This window comes from Phyllostomus discolor, chromosome 3 (genome assembly GCF_004126475.2).
Source record: "Phyllostomus discolor isolate MPI-MPIP mPhyDis1 chromosome 3, mPhyDis1.pri.v3, whole genome shotgun sequence".
In the NCBI taxonomy this organism is placed as follows: Eukaryota; Metazoa; Chordata; class Mammalia; order Chiroptera; family Phyllostomidae; genus Phyllostomus; species Phyllostomus discolor.
In genome coordinates this window covers 172,563,058-172,577,230 of record NC_040905.2, presented here as the reverse complement: position 1 = coordinate 172,577,230, position 14,173 = coordinate 172,563,058, and the positions used below count along the sequence as shown (strand labels likewise).

The 14,173-nt window shown below is 41.5% G+C and overlaps 1 protein-coding gene across 1 annotated transcript in view; it reads right to left on the bottom strand.

Moving 5' to 3' along the window:
• PCSK5 (proprotein convertase subtilisin/kexin type 5) overlaps window positions 1-14,173 on the bottom strand; it is a 420,656-nt gene that overhangs the window by 44,934 nt on the left and 361,549 nt on the right. The window contains 3 exon segments of the mRNA XM_036021750.1: window positions 915-1,115; window positions 1,958-2,094; window positions 4,640-4,682. Of these exon segments, the coding sequence (XP_035877643.1) occupies window positions 915-1,115; window positions 1,958-2,094; window positions 4,640-4,682 (381 nt within the window).

Genomic DNA, 14,173 nt, shown 5'->3' with positions numbered 1-14,173 from the left:
TCGCATTCTCCACATGTTAGAAGACCCGCCCTGAGCAGACCCTCTTTTCTGTTGCTGCTGCTTCTGCGCTGAAAGGACCTTTTAAACAAATCCGTGCCTCAAAATCAAATAGAGAGCACTTCTTGTTTGCATGAGGGTCTCTGCATTGACGGTGAGTCAGATTTTCCCAGCAAGAGGAGGATTTTGTTTTCTGACCACCTCAGACGTGAAGAGGCCACTGAAGTTTGTGATCACCTTGCAAGGAAGCCTATAGCTGAGGCTCCAAGGTGAGGAGGCCTGTTCTGAAGACTCAGGTAGGAATGAACACGTGCAGGCCTTTGCTGTTAGAGTCTAAGCTCCCACATTCTTCCTCATTCCCACCCCCTCTCAGGAACCACACTCTCTCCTCTGCAACTGGAGAGGGCGACTTTTAAAAGGTAAGTTTGAACGATGGCGATTTCTAACAACCCACCCAGACAGATCAGCTGCTTCAGCTTTAGTTCCAACACTGGAACAGTCTTCCTTGCCTCACTGAAATAGACTGCCCTACTGTCAGTTTTCTTTACCTTATGAAGAGATGCATGAATGATTGAAGCTATTCTGAAATCGTCAAGAAAATGAGCATCAGGCCATTTCTCTCTATGACTCTGTGTGCTCAGAGGTCTGCTCCACCCTGGTGGAAACTCAAGTGGCCAGACTGATCATAAATTACCCTTTGGGTTTTCCCTCCTGGCCACATACCAGCTACAGCCTCCTTTCCTCTCCCACCTCGAGCATCAAAGAGACCCAGTCTTGATTCTCATTCCAAGCTTTCGTTTCACTGCCCAGCCTTCATCTCTTGGCATCCCAAAAGCGAGGGTTAGAGAGGGAAGGAAGGAAAGAAGGAGGCCAAGAAGGCAGCTAGACACCTGCGATGTCTCTCAAGAGACACATACCATTCCCGAGTTTGCCTTCCATCTGCGACTGGGCGGGGCCCACACATGTCCCCTGCAGCAGCTGCAGCCCTGCTTGGCAGCTGCTGCACTCGGTGTAGCTGGGGCCACTGCAGGTTTCACAGGCTCGGTGGCAGGGCTCACATTCGCCCATCTCTGGGTTGCTGTAGAAGCCAGGGCCACAGCTCCTGACACAGCTGCCACCTACAGAGGAACACAGGAAGCGTGAAGGCGGGACCCTGGCAGGTTTAGCTCAGTGCTCTGTTCAGGGCCAAGTTCTAAACGGGCCCAAGGGAAGCTCAGGAACATTTTTGTTTGACTTTGTTTTAAAAGAAACCAGGATGGCATTAGCTTATTTCAACCAATAGACGTGTCTTTAACAATTGGACATTTAATGCCATCCTTTAACTGAGAATTTACACTGGCTATCAGCTCAAAGGATTGAGAGCATGGAAGAAAACACTTGGCATTCTTGAAAATCTACAGATCAAATGAATCTCTAACAGAACAGCGGGAGGCCATGTTGGGCCTTCTGACTCATTGTCCTCCACCAGCATTCAAGAGCACCGGACTGGGGGTTCTGTAATTGGAGGACTCACAGTGTGTTTCCTTCCTGACCACCTGTTTTCATCAGAGTCAGTGAACTGACCAAAACCTAAGACAAAGGGTCATCTTTGGCTTTTACGGTGCTCAGGAACATACAACCTGGATTATGTCTCAAGGGAAGAGTCACGGTTCCGAACACCCCAGGTGACTTAGATTCCAAAGCACTGTCTGCAGCACCCCTGCTGCCCCCACATTCACTCTTGCTTCCATCAGTCTGGAGATGTTTGAGATTAATTAGTGAAATAGGGACTAGGCTTCACTAATAGAAACAGGAGGAAGTTGTTCTGGCTAACAATTATTTTCAAATTCAATGAAACATTTCTGCTTGGACAAGAGGCACCAGTGCACACGGACCCAGGAGCCAATCACATAGCTCTCGTATTTCTGTGTGGAGCTCTGGAGCCCTTTCACTTGGTCGGCAGTGCCGTGTTCAGGCTCACCCGAGAGAAAGAAGCCCTCTTCACACCAGTAACACTCGTTCCGGTCACAGCTGCAACAGTTGGTGTCGCACGCTTTGCATTCAAATTCTTCACTGTAGGTCTTCTCGGGACAGACTTTATAACAGTGGTGTTTAAACCTAGGGGAGAAGATAGAGTTTCTTCCATGAGCTCTGTTGATGTGTTTCTCTTAACCACCATAATTTAACCTCCTTATTTATGTCTACACATCGGTTTTAAACGGGTGTAGATATTTGGGTTTCAAGGGCGAAAACTTCCTCTTGGTCTTTGTGTGCCTTCCAAACGAGTCATAAACCACCTCCCTCTGGACTGCTAAGCACCCTTATCAGGGCTGCTGAGAGGAGGCTGGGGAGAAGAAAGGGATGCTGATACTTATTTATGGAGTAGTGGCTATGTGTCAAGTACTAGCTTATTTAAACCTCCACACAATCTCCATATGGTAGCTATTACTTATGTTTAATTTCCAGATCAGGGAACTGAGTCTCAGGGTTAAGTGCTTAAAGTCATGTCGGTTAAAGGTGGGACTGGGGTACTAACCAAGGTCTGTTTGAACAGACGGTTTGTATGCCTTTGCCCCAGGGCACTCGCACGGTCTGAACAGTTTAGTGTAACAAGATTGACATCAACATTGAAGTGCCTGAGTTTTTATGTACACATACTTTTACACATACTGTCCATTCTTATTCTACAGTAGAATACTTCACTGAATTACAGGCTCATTTGAAGGGGGAGTGGAATGAAGCTGATCTTTGCCCTTTGACGAATTTTGTAGCATCAGCGAGGTGTCAGAGGCAGGCTTTGCATTTCTTCCATACCAACTCGTAATGTAGACTGTTTTATTAACTGTACTGAAAGTCACTAAATATTCTAAAAGGTTATAGATGTGTGCTTCTTGAACTAAATATCACATGTTTCACCTTTAGCAATATTGGGCATGTCCTTTTTAGTACACAGTAGGCCCTTACTTAATGTGGTTGTTAGGTTCTGCAACTTCAAGTGAAATAATGTATAATGAAATAGTCTAATTGATATAAATAAGGGTTAAGTTCCAGTGGCATCTCATCAATGTTATAACAAAATGACATTGAACAAAATGAAATTATTCTAGGCTCTGCTGTTTCTGTTTCTCAAAGGGTTTCAGGAAACATGCTCATTCATGGGCATGGCAAGCTGGAGAGGCTGATGCGGTTGGCTCCAAACTTTGGCAGAGGATGCTGTGAGGTGACAGAAGAAGTTGGTGCCAGTCAAGGGGTGTCTTCTAGTGTCAAAATGAAGAAGGGTAGAGTTCAGCTGGAGGGACACAGAAGTCACCTACTTCTACATGGTCACTATTTCTTTGGGTCTAAGTCCTCCTTCCTTGGTCCTGCAGGGAAGAGTTTGTGCCCCCAACCATATGACCTCATCCAGGAAAGCTTGCATTTCTGCTGTTTGTCTCTGTTTGGGGTGTCTCTGGCAGGCCAAATGCTGGGTAAATGCCAACTATGAACATGCTGACAAATTCCTTTCTGCTCATTTATTGTCATCTTGTCTACCTTCTAATAATCAAGTCTGGGGGCCTCCTCTCTACCCTTCCTCCCCTGCTTAAATGAAACAGTAATTTAAATCAGTAGGTCAGGAGTGTGGTCATGTAGAGACAATATTCAATGCAAAGAATAATAGGCAACTCTGGGAAAGTTGAATTAAAACCATAAGGTGAAGTAATGATAAGGCCAACTGGTCATTTTTAATATGTTTCAGCTTGTCGGGTTTCCCTTTCCTTCCCTTCCACCTCACCCCTTCTAATGTCTTCCTGCCCACTGCCACATTTCAAGCCTCTTGGCATTGAACCCATTCAAGGTGAGGTGACTCAAATATAACCCCCCACCCCCACTACGACTAGCTTGTGGTGCATCGAGACCCACAGTCTCTCTGAGCTTCATTTTTCTCTTCTGGAGGATAACATCAACCCTGTGTTCCTGACAATGTTTTTGGAAAGGTGAAAAGAAGAAATGAATGTGAGAATTTATCATAAACTCTCCAGTTCTTAGATGATAGGGAGGAATTCTGCAGCCTGTGCCTTATCTGGGCCTTCCTTTTCTTCTCATCTCACTTTTCTTTTCTTAGTTTTTCTTCCAAGATAGGCACCAGTGTACCCTGAGAAGAGGAGGTGACCCTGAGATATGCCATGTTTGATTTATAGATTTGAATTAGAGAACTTTGTGGGTGACAGTTATCCGTGTTTCATTTAACCTAGTGGTCTGTGTCTTTCATTACCCAGGGAATGACTGAGCGCTAGTGTAGCACCTGACTTCATCCTGGACCGTCCAGCTCGTTAAGGACAAGGTCTCCATGCAGACATCTGGAAACAACTTGTCTGGGGTTGGGTCTATTATTAAGGTCTGTCCAGAACCAGCAAGGTCTGAATCTTGGTCACCCATGGCAAAATTCCTAGACATCAGTGTCAGTTGGTTGCCTTCCAGGACCAAGACAGAGAAGGCCTCCTTTCCAGGCAAGAAAACAGCTGGGCTCATATTGCTAAATCCAAGAATTATTCATTAATAGCCTGACAGGGGAGAGTTGCTTCAGACTACAAGGCTTCTTTCCTTTTATCACTAAATTAGGATTAAGTCAGTCATGCTTCAACTGCAGAAAAGTCAGCACCATGAAAAAGGTGGCCAGACTTACATGTAATACCCCATAACACAGGATGTGCAGGTTCCTGGATCATCTGTAAAAGAAAAATGATAATGAAAAATAATCACAAAGTGTTCATCATTTGGAAAAATGGGCTTTGGAAAAGTTGTGGCTTGAGACAATCTTCTGGGATAGTTTTGTTAAATGCACTGTCCAGAAATTGTTTTTGAACAGATGGCACCATTTTTAACTAGTACCAAGCTATATGCTATGATTTATCTTCATCAAAGCTTGTAAAATAAAAGTTCTCACAGATACTTGGCCCTGACTTTCAAGGAGGAATAGACGCAAGTTACCAAGTCTTCAAATTGCATACCAGGAGCCATCCACTCTGAGAAACTCCTGGTCTCTGTGAGGCAAAGGCATCAAGCATATCCACACACATACACACTTGAAAAGGGCTTCAGACTTCTCACCCCAAGTGGTGGGTTTCTCATGAATTACCCTCCTTGCCAGTGTAAGGGATTGCTATCTGGGAGGTTCCTTTGAAATTTGGACAACTGTTTTCTTTCCAATACAGTATTCACTTTGGGTTCTACACTTTACAACCTTCTTAAAGAAACTGTCCTGTTCTCCTAGAGTATAATGGTTCAATGTTTCCCTGTTGGCTCAGAGAAGGACTCTTTCCTACAGCATTCAGGGGACTTCATGAGAGAGAAAGGACTTTGAGAACAGACTTACTCAGTCTATTTCCTTCCGTCCTAACCCTCCCTAAAACATGCCAACCCCAGATCCAATTATTAAGACTATTCTATGACTTCTTCTGGTCTTTAAATGTTGGGAGAATAGAGTTACCTCTAGCAAGTTTTTTTTTTAATGTTATTCTCCAGTTTTGTTCTTTTCATTCTAATAGGAGATGGAACACAATTGCTCCTCTTTAAAGTATTCCTCCTGGCACATGAAGATTTTATGTTGCCTTTAATGTTTTAAGGGTATTATTCTCTTTGAACTTTTTTTCAGATCTATCCTAGGCTCTATTTTCATTTCACAAAGTCTGCCTTTTGGTAGAGCCTCACTCAAATCTTTAGCCAGACATTCATCTTGAGTCCTCCTAGGGATGTTGTAAAGACAACGCTATTGTGTATTGCACATGGTACAGCTAATGCATTTCACCGAAAGTTACAGTGGAAACATTTTTAGAAGAAGCCCTGCCATTTACAGGATCTTCAGAACCTTCTGGAAAGAACCTAGTGATCTTGCAGTAGAGAGGGCACTGGCCTGGGAATTGGGTTACCTATTCCTAGTTTTAAGTGTTAACCTTGACTTAACTGTCTTGAGAACTCACATAAACTTTACTCCACTTGCCAGGTCCTGTTTTCTGCACCTGTAAAATGGTCTGATTGGATAATATAGTTGCAAAGTCTTCCCAAAAGTCAAAGATTCTGAAGCTGAGTCTAGCAAGAGTTGGAAAATTATGGCCAACCCTGGGGCCAAATAGGGCCATGCCCTTTTATTTGCATGTTGTATGTAAATACTTTCCTGCTATGGTGTCAGAGTAGAGGAGTTGCAACAGAGACAGAAAATATTTACTGTCACTTTAGTGTACAGAAAAAGTTTGTTAGCCCCTGGCTAGAGCATGCTTGAGTCATGATGCTCACCTTTGTTAGGTAACACAGATGTAAATGCTATTTTCTTAAGGCTGGCCCCAGAGTTCCTCTTAGGGTGAAAACTGTCTATTTTTAGGAAAACAGCTTGTACAACAACTTGGGGTAGAAATTGAATTGGATGGATTGAACAAGAGCCAAGATAGCCTAGGAGATAGCCAGGCCCTTTTGCAGGTAGCCATGATTTGCTCATGGGAGGACAGTGGTTTTCATGTCTGTGTCAGCGTGGTTTGTGATAGAGCCGCCAGAGCAGGGCGGTGACATGAACCAGAAGCCAGGCTGATGAAGTAGAATCAGGAATCTGAAGCTAGAGGTACTGTGAAAAAGAAAAACTCAGGGAAACTCTGAATTCTTGGGGGAGGACTTTCTGCTTCTATAGTCCATGGATTAGGGATCTAAAACCATTTTAAGGGAGTTAGTTGCAAAGACCCCAATGAACGCTGGTGGTTCTACTGGATAAGCTTATTTCCTGCTGTGGGTCTGTATTTGCATCTATATTCTTTTCCGTTCTGCTCCTAAGTAAGTAGCTACTGCTCAGTTTGCATCTGGACGACTTACATTCCCCTCTCCTGTCCCCGATAAACATATTTGACTCTAACAGTTTTGCTGATTTGTCAAGGGCTGGGAAATTCTAATCCTGCTCTCTAATGTTTTGGCCATCCCTCCCATCTAGGAACTTAATGAGTTTGCTCTCTGCTCCTCTGAGCAGGTCAACTGATGAAAATGTTAAATAGAACCAAGCCTCAGAAATAGGCATCCAATATAATCTTGAGTCCAGACACTTGTTGAGCCCAGTTGCACAGTGGCTTGGTAGCTTCACCACAGTTCACATAAATGAATAATGCATAGGACAGGAACCGTCTTGTAACAGTTTATGTATTCCCATTAGTCTTTCTCATTATTACTAGTTTTTCTAAAGAGTAAGAGTTATTTTGTAAAAAATTTCCACCCCAGAAGATGTACAAGTCAGACATAAACTGAATGGATTTAGTTCAACCACTGAGAGGCAGCTGTTTTGGGATTAAGGAGAAGTAACAATCCCAAACCCAGATGTTGACTCTAAGTCAAGTTGGCATTTGGATGGTAAGGAGGGGTGGCTTGAGGAGAAAGATGGCATCACGCACGTGTGTGTGTGTGTGTGTGTGTGTGTGTGTGGTGGGGGGTAAGGAATGGAAGAGGCCAAGTCTAAACAAGCTAGAATTGTCAACTGTCTTGGAGGGTGTTATCCAAAGTAGGATGTTTAAATAGCTCCGGTTATTTGATCTTGTCAAACTTTTGAGCTGAGAGAGCATAGTTTGAGGAGGGAGGGGCAAGTACAGTCAGAATTCAGAGTGAGCCTCGCACATTTGGAAAAAAGCCTTCAGAAACAATTTCTGGCTTCCAGCTGCTCACACCCCCGCTGAGGAGAATGTGTGTGCAGATGCCTTGTCTAGATGGGGCGTGGGGATAGTCTGTCTTTCTTTCTTTCAGAAATTCATTTTTATGGTTTCATTTTTATGGGGTGGGGTGGGGCAGACAGGACCACAATGTCCACTGTGTCTGGAAAGGTCTTCATGACCCTCCACATCATCTTTCTTCTGTTTCCTAGGCAACCATCAGGGCTGCAACTCATGGCAAAGTCACTGTCCCCACGGAGACATTGGCTCCTGCAGTCAGTGTTGCCTGTGGTGGTAACTGACAAGAAATGCCCGTAGTCTTCATTATTGACTATGGGTGGGTGAGGGCTGCGTGAGGAGTCAACGTACATCTTACTCACAAAATGTACTGGAAAAGGGATCATTTCAACTTGAGGTGAAACTGAACTTTTAAAAATGTACAGACAACAATGATTTTTTTAAGTTTACATAAACTTTGAGTCACACAATTAAAGAGACATATAATAAAAAATGACTCTTATTTTGCTTTTTCTAAATTTACTGTTCTTATTGTATGTTTATTTTTGATTTGGAGGAGAGAGAAGAAACTGTGTCTTGCAAGTAGCCCTTTATCATATAATAAATATCTAGATGCTAGAATTAACCATGGGTTAGGTATATTGTTTAGGCAAAACTGACTGTCTGCAAAACTGTGGGGAAAAGTTAATGTTGGAGTGCACCCACCTTGCTTTTGACTGTTTCTTTCAAGATTCATTTTCAGGCCTGAAGGCCTTTCATTCACACCACATGTCAGCCAGGCCTCCCTCTACAAGACATGGCCCATTGAAACCTGTCTGTGCTATGTGCCATTGCTGCAAAGACCTTCTAGGTTACTGCCTAGGCTACTGACTGATGGGCATGTTAAACTTGTGCTTTGGGGAGGCTCCCGGGCTCTTACCTACCTCTCTTCCTTCTCAGGAGTCCTGGACCCATTAGACTCCTTCTTCCTAGACCTCTTAGGGCACAGCTATAAATGTTTCATAAAACAGCACCTGCCTTATTGTACTAAATTTATGTGCTAAAGCTACAGAGGGTTGTGGAAATGTGGAAGTGGAATCTAGTTATATCATTCAAATACATTCACTCGTATCTGTACTTTCAACTGATCTCCCAACCTAAACATGCTGAGTGAACAAGTTAATTAGAAGCACATACTCTGTCTATAAAGAAGGAGGAGCTAGAAGCCAGGTGCAGGGAGTCCTTATATACATGCAGGTGATGGGACCCATCAGAGAGCCATTCCTTCCATTTGTAAGGAACCAAATGTGAAAACAGTTTTGGGGAGGTTAATGTATGAATTCATTAGCTCAGATATGGCATTTTGGTTAGGTGTGGCCTGAGTTGCTGGTGTCCAAAGACAAGGCAATTCATTGGGCTGCAGAAAAAACAACTTACGTTTCATTTATTTTTGTTAGCTTCTTAAATTTTCTGCTTTAGCATATCTTTTTAATGTATGTAAAATATTCATGCACCAGTACATATAAATAATTTACACACACACATATGTGTTGAAGGCATATGCTAATATATATTTAAACCAATGGGGTAATCAGAAAAGTATGAAAATCACTACTTTAGATTTCTGTTATCATGGGGCTTAGAGAGTTGCTGGGGCTAGAAACCTGTGAAGCATGGACAGAGCCATCATTTTGGTCTAATACATAGCTTACTGGTGGGAGGCATTGGGAAGGTGAATTAAGCCCCAGGTCTGGTTGAGCCTAGGATACAGGTGATTGGACCTGGGAAGGTGATAGAATCAAAAGGCTGAGACTATCCGGGAAAAGCAAGGTATTTTGACTTACAATAAGTGGGTGGTGTTTTATGATAAATATGAATGAATGTGTTTGAATGATATGATTAGATTCCACCTCCCTCTATGGCTTTAGTACATAAATTTGTTCCGAAAACAAACTTCCTAGATGAAAATAACCACTGATCATATCTCTGTGAAAGACAGCCCGAATGTTCATCTGTTGGAGATAGGTTTTAAAAACATGGTACATTGACACAAGATGGGTCAGTATTCAGCCATTCAGATCTTGTTTGTCAAGAGAGTTTAATGACATGAAAACATTTTCATGATAGATAGGGTACGTGAAAAAGAATGATAACTCATCTAATAGATTTGTATATAATATATATATATCTCTACATGTATAGATGTGACTCTGAAAAATCAGCAAAAAAGCTAAAATGTTAATGATACTTATCTTTGATTTTATGCACATAAAATATACACACATAATGTATAAATATGTATAAATATATATACATATATACACACACATAAAAACATTTTACGTGTATATATGAGAAACATATATATGCTTCTGTATTTTCTTTATAAATGTTGTTACAAAGTTTATTAGAATAAAAAAATACTATCAAAGAAAGGAAGAAAGTGCTCAGGTTTGGAGCCCCAGGGTCATCTGGCCACAAGTTTGGAAACCACCTCCTCCCCCAACCTTCCTGAGGGAGCTAGCCTTTTGGGTTTGCTCTTCATTTTCTGTCCCACTTGTCCCCGCTTCTGTTTTCTTGTCTTTTTCACTCTGTTTCTCAGCACATCCTAATCCTGCATCACCAAGACCAGAGTGACATTCCTCCACATGGTGTGGCTAAAATAGTGGCTGAGGTTTGTTATACTCTTTTTTTCAAATTCACTTTCAGTATGAATTGTTTTTCTGATAGGATTCAGTAAAGGAGGCAGATGACTAGGAAATGGGGTTATTCTTGGCTCTGCCTGGGACTCACTAAGCAGAACAGAGGCTGTCACTTGGGCCAAGTGTTCTTAATTCCCTTTATGAGCACCTGCAGCCCTGTTGGAGCATCAGCAGAATGTTCACCCTATACTGAGATGTGCTACTGCCCCCCTTGAGGGGAGGGAAGCATTACCAGCAGCCAATACCTACATCGTTTAGGGAGATAATTAAGCACATTGTCAACAGTGCGTATTCTCCCAGAGTAAATATGAACTTAGTTATTAGATGATGCTGTACAAATTTGTAGGAGGGTCACTGACACACTTTAGTCCACCCAAGAATAATGAACTGGGTAAGAGGTTTATGTGCCCAAAGAGTGCAATTAATTATAAGCCCCAAATAGCACTAAAAGGTACATAACTCAAGTAGGCCTTGTACTTAGAATCGCTTCAAATAATTAACAGTGAAATACAAATGGACCCTCTGATGGCTTTGCCAAGGTAGAATAGTTTTCTGGAAGGTTCCATGGTGCTGGGATACAAAGTATTTTGTTGAGAGATTTTTGATGATTTTCAGCCGTTTTGTCCTCATTGGTGTCCAAGGACAGTGAATAAATATTTGAATTGGCAGTAATGCGAATGGTGCAGCTGACCATGGGGCACAACCCCCTGGAGGGACACAGCAGTAGTAGAAAAGGCCTGAATAAATAATCTAAATCATTGTCTACAAATGTTGGCTGAAAGAGGGCTCAGCTTTTTGTTGCACTTGAGACTTTACCAAGTCCTCTGATTCCCAAAATGTAATATCATAATAGGCAGGCTCTTCCTGGATTTCCCTCCTTGCTGAGACTGACTAGCTCTATGGAAATAATGGATGAATACATGTAGTTGAGTTCCTGCAAGGATAGCTCACTGCAGCTCTATGTTCATTTACTTATTCTTTCATTCTGTAGTTTATATTTTAGGGGGAAAAGCACAGTAAAAGGAAAGTAGATAATTATTAGATATGAATAAATTGTAAACTTCAATAAATATGTGAAACAGCCAGTAAAATGCAATCTCTGTGAGGACAGGTTGTTTTGTTTTCCTGTGCTTCACTCCTGAGAGATTTGCCTGGCACAGAGCAGATGCCCCAGAATTATACACTGAATAAAGAAGAAAAACACACAGGTAAGTACCTATATTCAGACAAAGGGTTAGAGAGCGATGAGGCTACAGTGGAGAAGAGAGGCCTTAATTTAGATAGGCTAGTTAGGGAGAGAGCTTTTTGGAAATTGACATATGAGCAGGGCTCTGAACTGTAACAAGGAGTTAGCCATGTGAAGTTCTGAGGGCAGAGTGTTCCAGACAGAGACCAAGAAAAGGTTGATCATCTCAAGGATGGATCATCAGAAGGTCAGCAAGGCTGGAGGGAACAAAGCAAAAGGGAGAGAGTCTGGAGATGAGGCCCAGGTCACATGCAAGGTCAGATCAAATATGGTGATCTCACCCAGGGTGAGAGGCTTGCATTCTAATCTAAGAGTACTGAGGATCCACAAAAGCTTTATAAAAAGATGTGATCTGGCTTATTTGAAAAGGTCAGTATGGGCACTGTGTGGAAAGTGACTTTTTAAACTATAGAAATAGATTCATCTATTAAATCTTGCAAAACTAGGATTCTGTGGAACACCTTTCAGGGACTACTCTTTTAAGAAGTACACCAGAGGAGAAGTGACAAGAGATAAACTGAGAATGTGGCTGTAGTAGTAAAGAAAAATCAGATTTGCCTGGCTGGCGTAGCTCAGTGGATTGAGCGCGGGCTGTGAACCAAAGCATTGCAGGTTCGATTCCCAGTCAGGGCACATGCCTGGGTTGCAGGCCATGGCCCCCAGCAACCACACATTGATACTTCTCTTTCTCCCCCCCTTCCCTCTCTAAAAATAAATAAATAAAATCTTAAAAAAAAGAAAAATCAGATTTGAGAGAGACTAAAAGGTAAAATCATGAAGGTTAGATAAGTTGTCGGAGGTGAAGAAGTAGGCTGACACCCTGACGGTGGCTTGAGTACCTACGTGGATGGAAAAGGAGGAGCACTCAGCAGTAAAATGGACTTAGAAGCAGGAACAAATACTTACCTGATTGTGTACTGTAGTCTGCACACTGCTTTGGATATTATAAAAAGTATATACAGATAAGAAAGGCAATCTCTGTCCTCAAGGAGTTTGCAATCTGGGGAGGGGACAGTAATTAACAAAGGGAAGAAATCATGCTGTGGCAAAATGTAGAATAGATAAACCTCTACCCTGGTACACCACAGGAATATTTGGCTAGAGCCCCAAAAGACCAAGTTACGATCCTCCTTCTGTCTCCCCATTTAATTAGGCTTCAATCTCTCTTTTTGAAGTTAAAGATCTAAAGAATTCTTATTCTAGTCAGGGTTCCCAGATAAAATACAAGACCAAATGGGAACCTAAGGATTACAGTCTCAGTGAGTGAAAAATAAACTTGCCAGGACAGGAAAAGAACCATCTTGGTTTTAGCCTTGGCATTGAGTAGATCAAACAATAGCGCCACCTCCTCTGAGAATCTGTAACCATAAGCTGGACTACATATAGGTTTGTACTCAGAATTCATGTTATCTCAGTGTTCTGGAATATCTTAAAAGGAAAAATTCAATATAAAGTAGTCTCAGGTAGGTAGTATCCCTGGGGCAATTGGTAGAAGCAAATGCAAATACTTTCTGGAGATATGTAATCTTGACCCAGATCTCAGAGTATTCTCATAGGTATTTTTCTGGGAAAATGGTCACAGTTTAAAAAACTACACAAGGAAATCAAACACTGTGATAGAAAGTCAACAGAAATAACAGATATCAGAAACAGGCCCACAGAGACTATAAACTTTGAAAGTATCTGACACAGAAAGCAAACATAATGGATATTTAATTTTAAAAAATAATTTATTGAAAATAGAAACAATTTAGAAAAGATAGAAATAAATATAGCCTGTATAAGTGAAAGAGATAAAAATTCCAATTTAAAATTAAGTGGCTAGATTAAACAGTAGATTAGGTATACAGGAAAGCAAATTAGTAAGATCAAAGATACAAAGAAAAGATAAAAAATTCAGTTCAGAAAGAAAAAACGGGGAAGACTGGTGAGAGATACAGAGGTTAGAGAAGGTCTAATGTGTGCCAAAGTTCCAAAAAGAGATAATGAGAGAACAGAAGAAGGGCAATATTCAACCATAATAGAATGTCTGAGAACATTCCAGGATCATTGAAAGATACCAATAATTAGTCCCAAGCAACAGCATAAATAAATAAATAAATAAATATATATATATATATATATATAATTTTTTTAATCTACATAGTGAGATTGCAGAATACCCAAGAAAACAAAATGCTCTCATTCTGTGGAGAAGGATAAAGAGACATAGTATGTAAGAAGAAAGAAAATACTTTAAGAAGAGGACTTGAAGATTTGGTGGATGAAAAAGCATCAGTCATTTTAGAAAGACTAAAACAGGGGCAGAAAGTTCTTTGAAATTTTGATGAAAGACCTGGAATCATAAAATATAAGCACCAGAAGGGGATATTGGCTCCAGGCCCAGCTCAGATGTCCCAAGAGTATGGAAGCATTTTTATTTGTTTGAGTTCTCTAGTTCTTCTAACAGAATGAGTCTTTTTTTTCTGAGCTTCTGATAAACTTTGTATTGATGCTGATGCTATTATCATTGGGGTACAGTGAATCGTAACTAGTCTGCCAAAATCAGGAAATATATCTTACTCATCTCCCCAAACCTAGTACCTAGTGTTATGCCTACC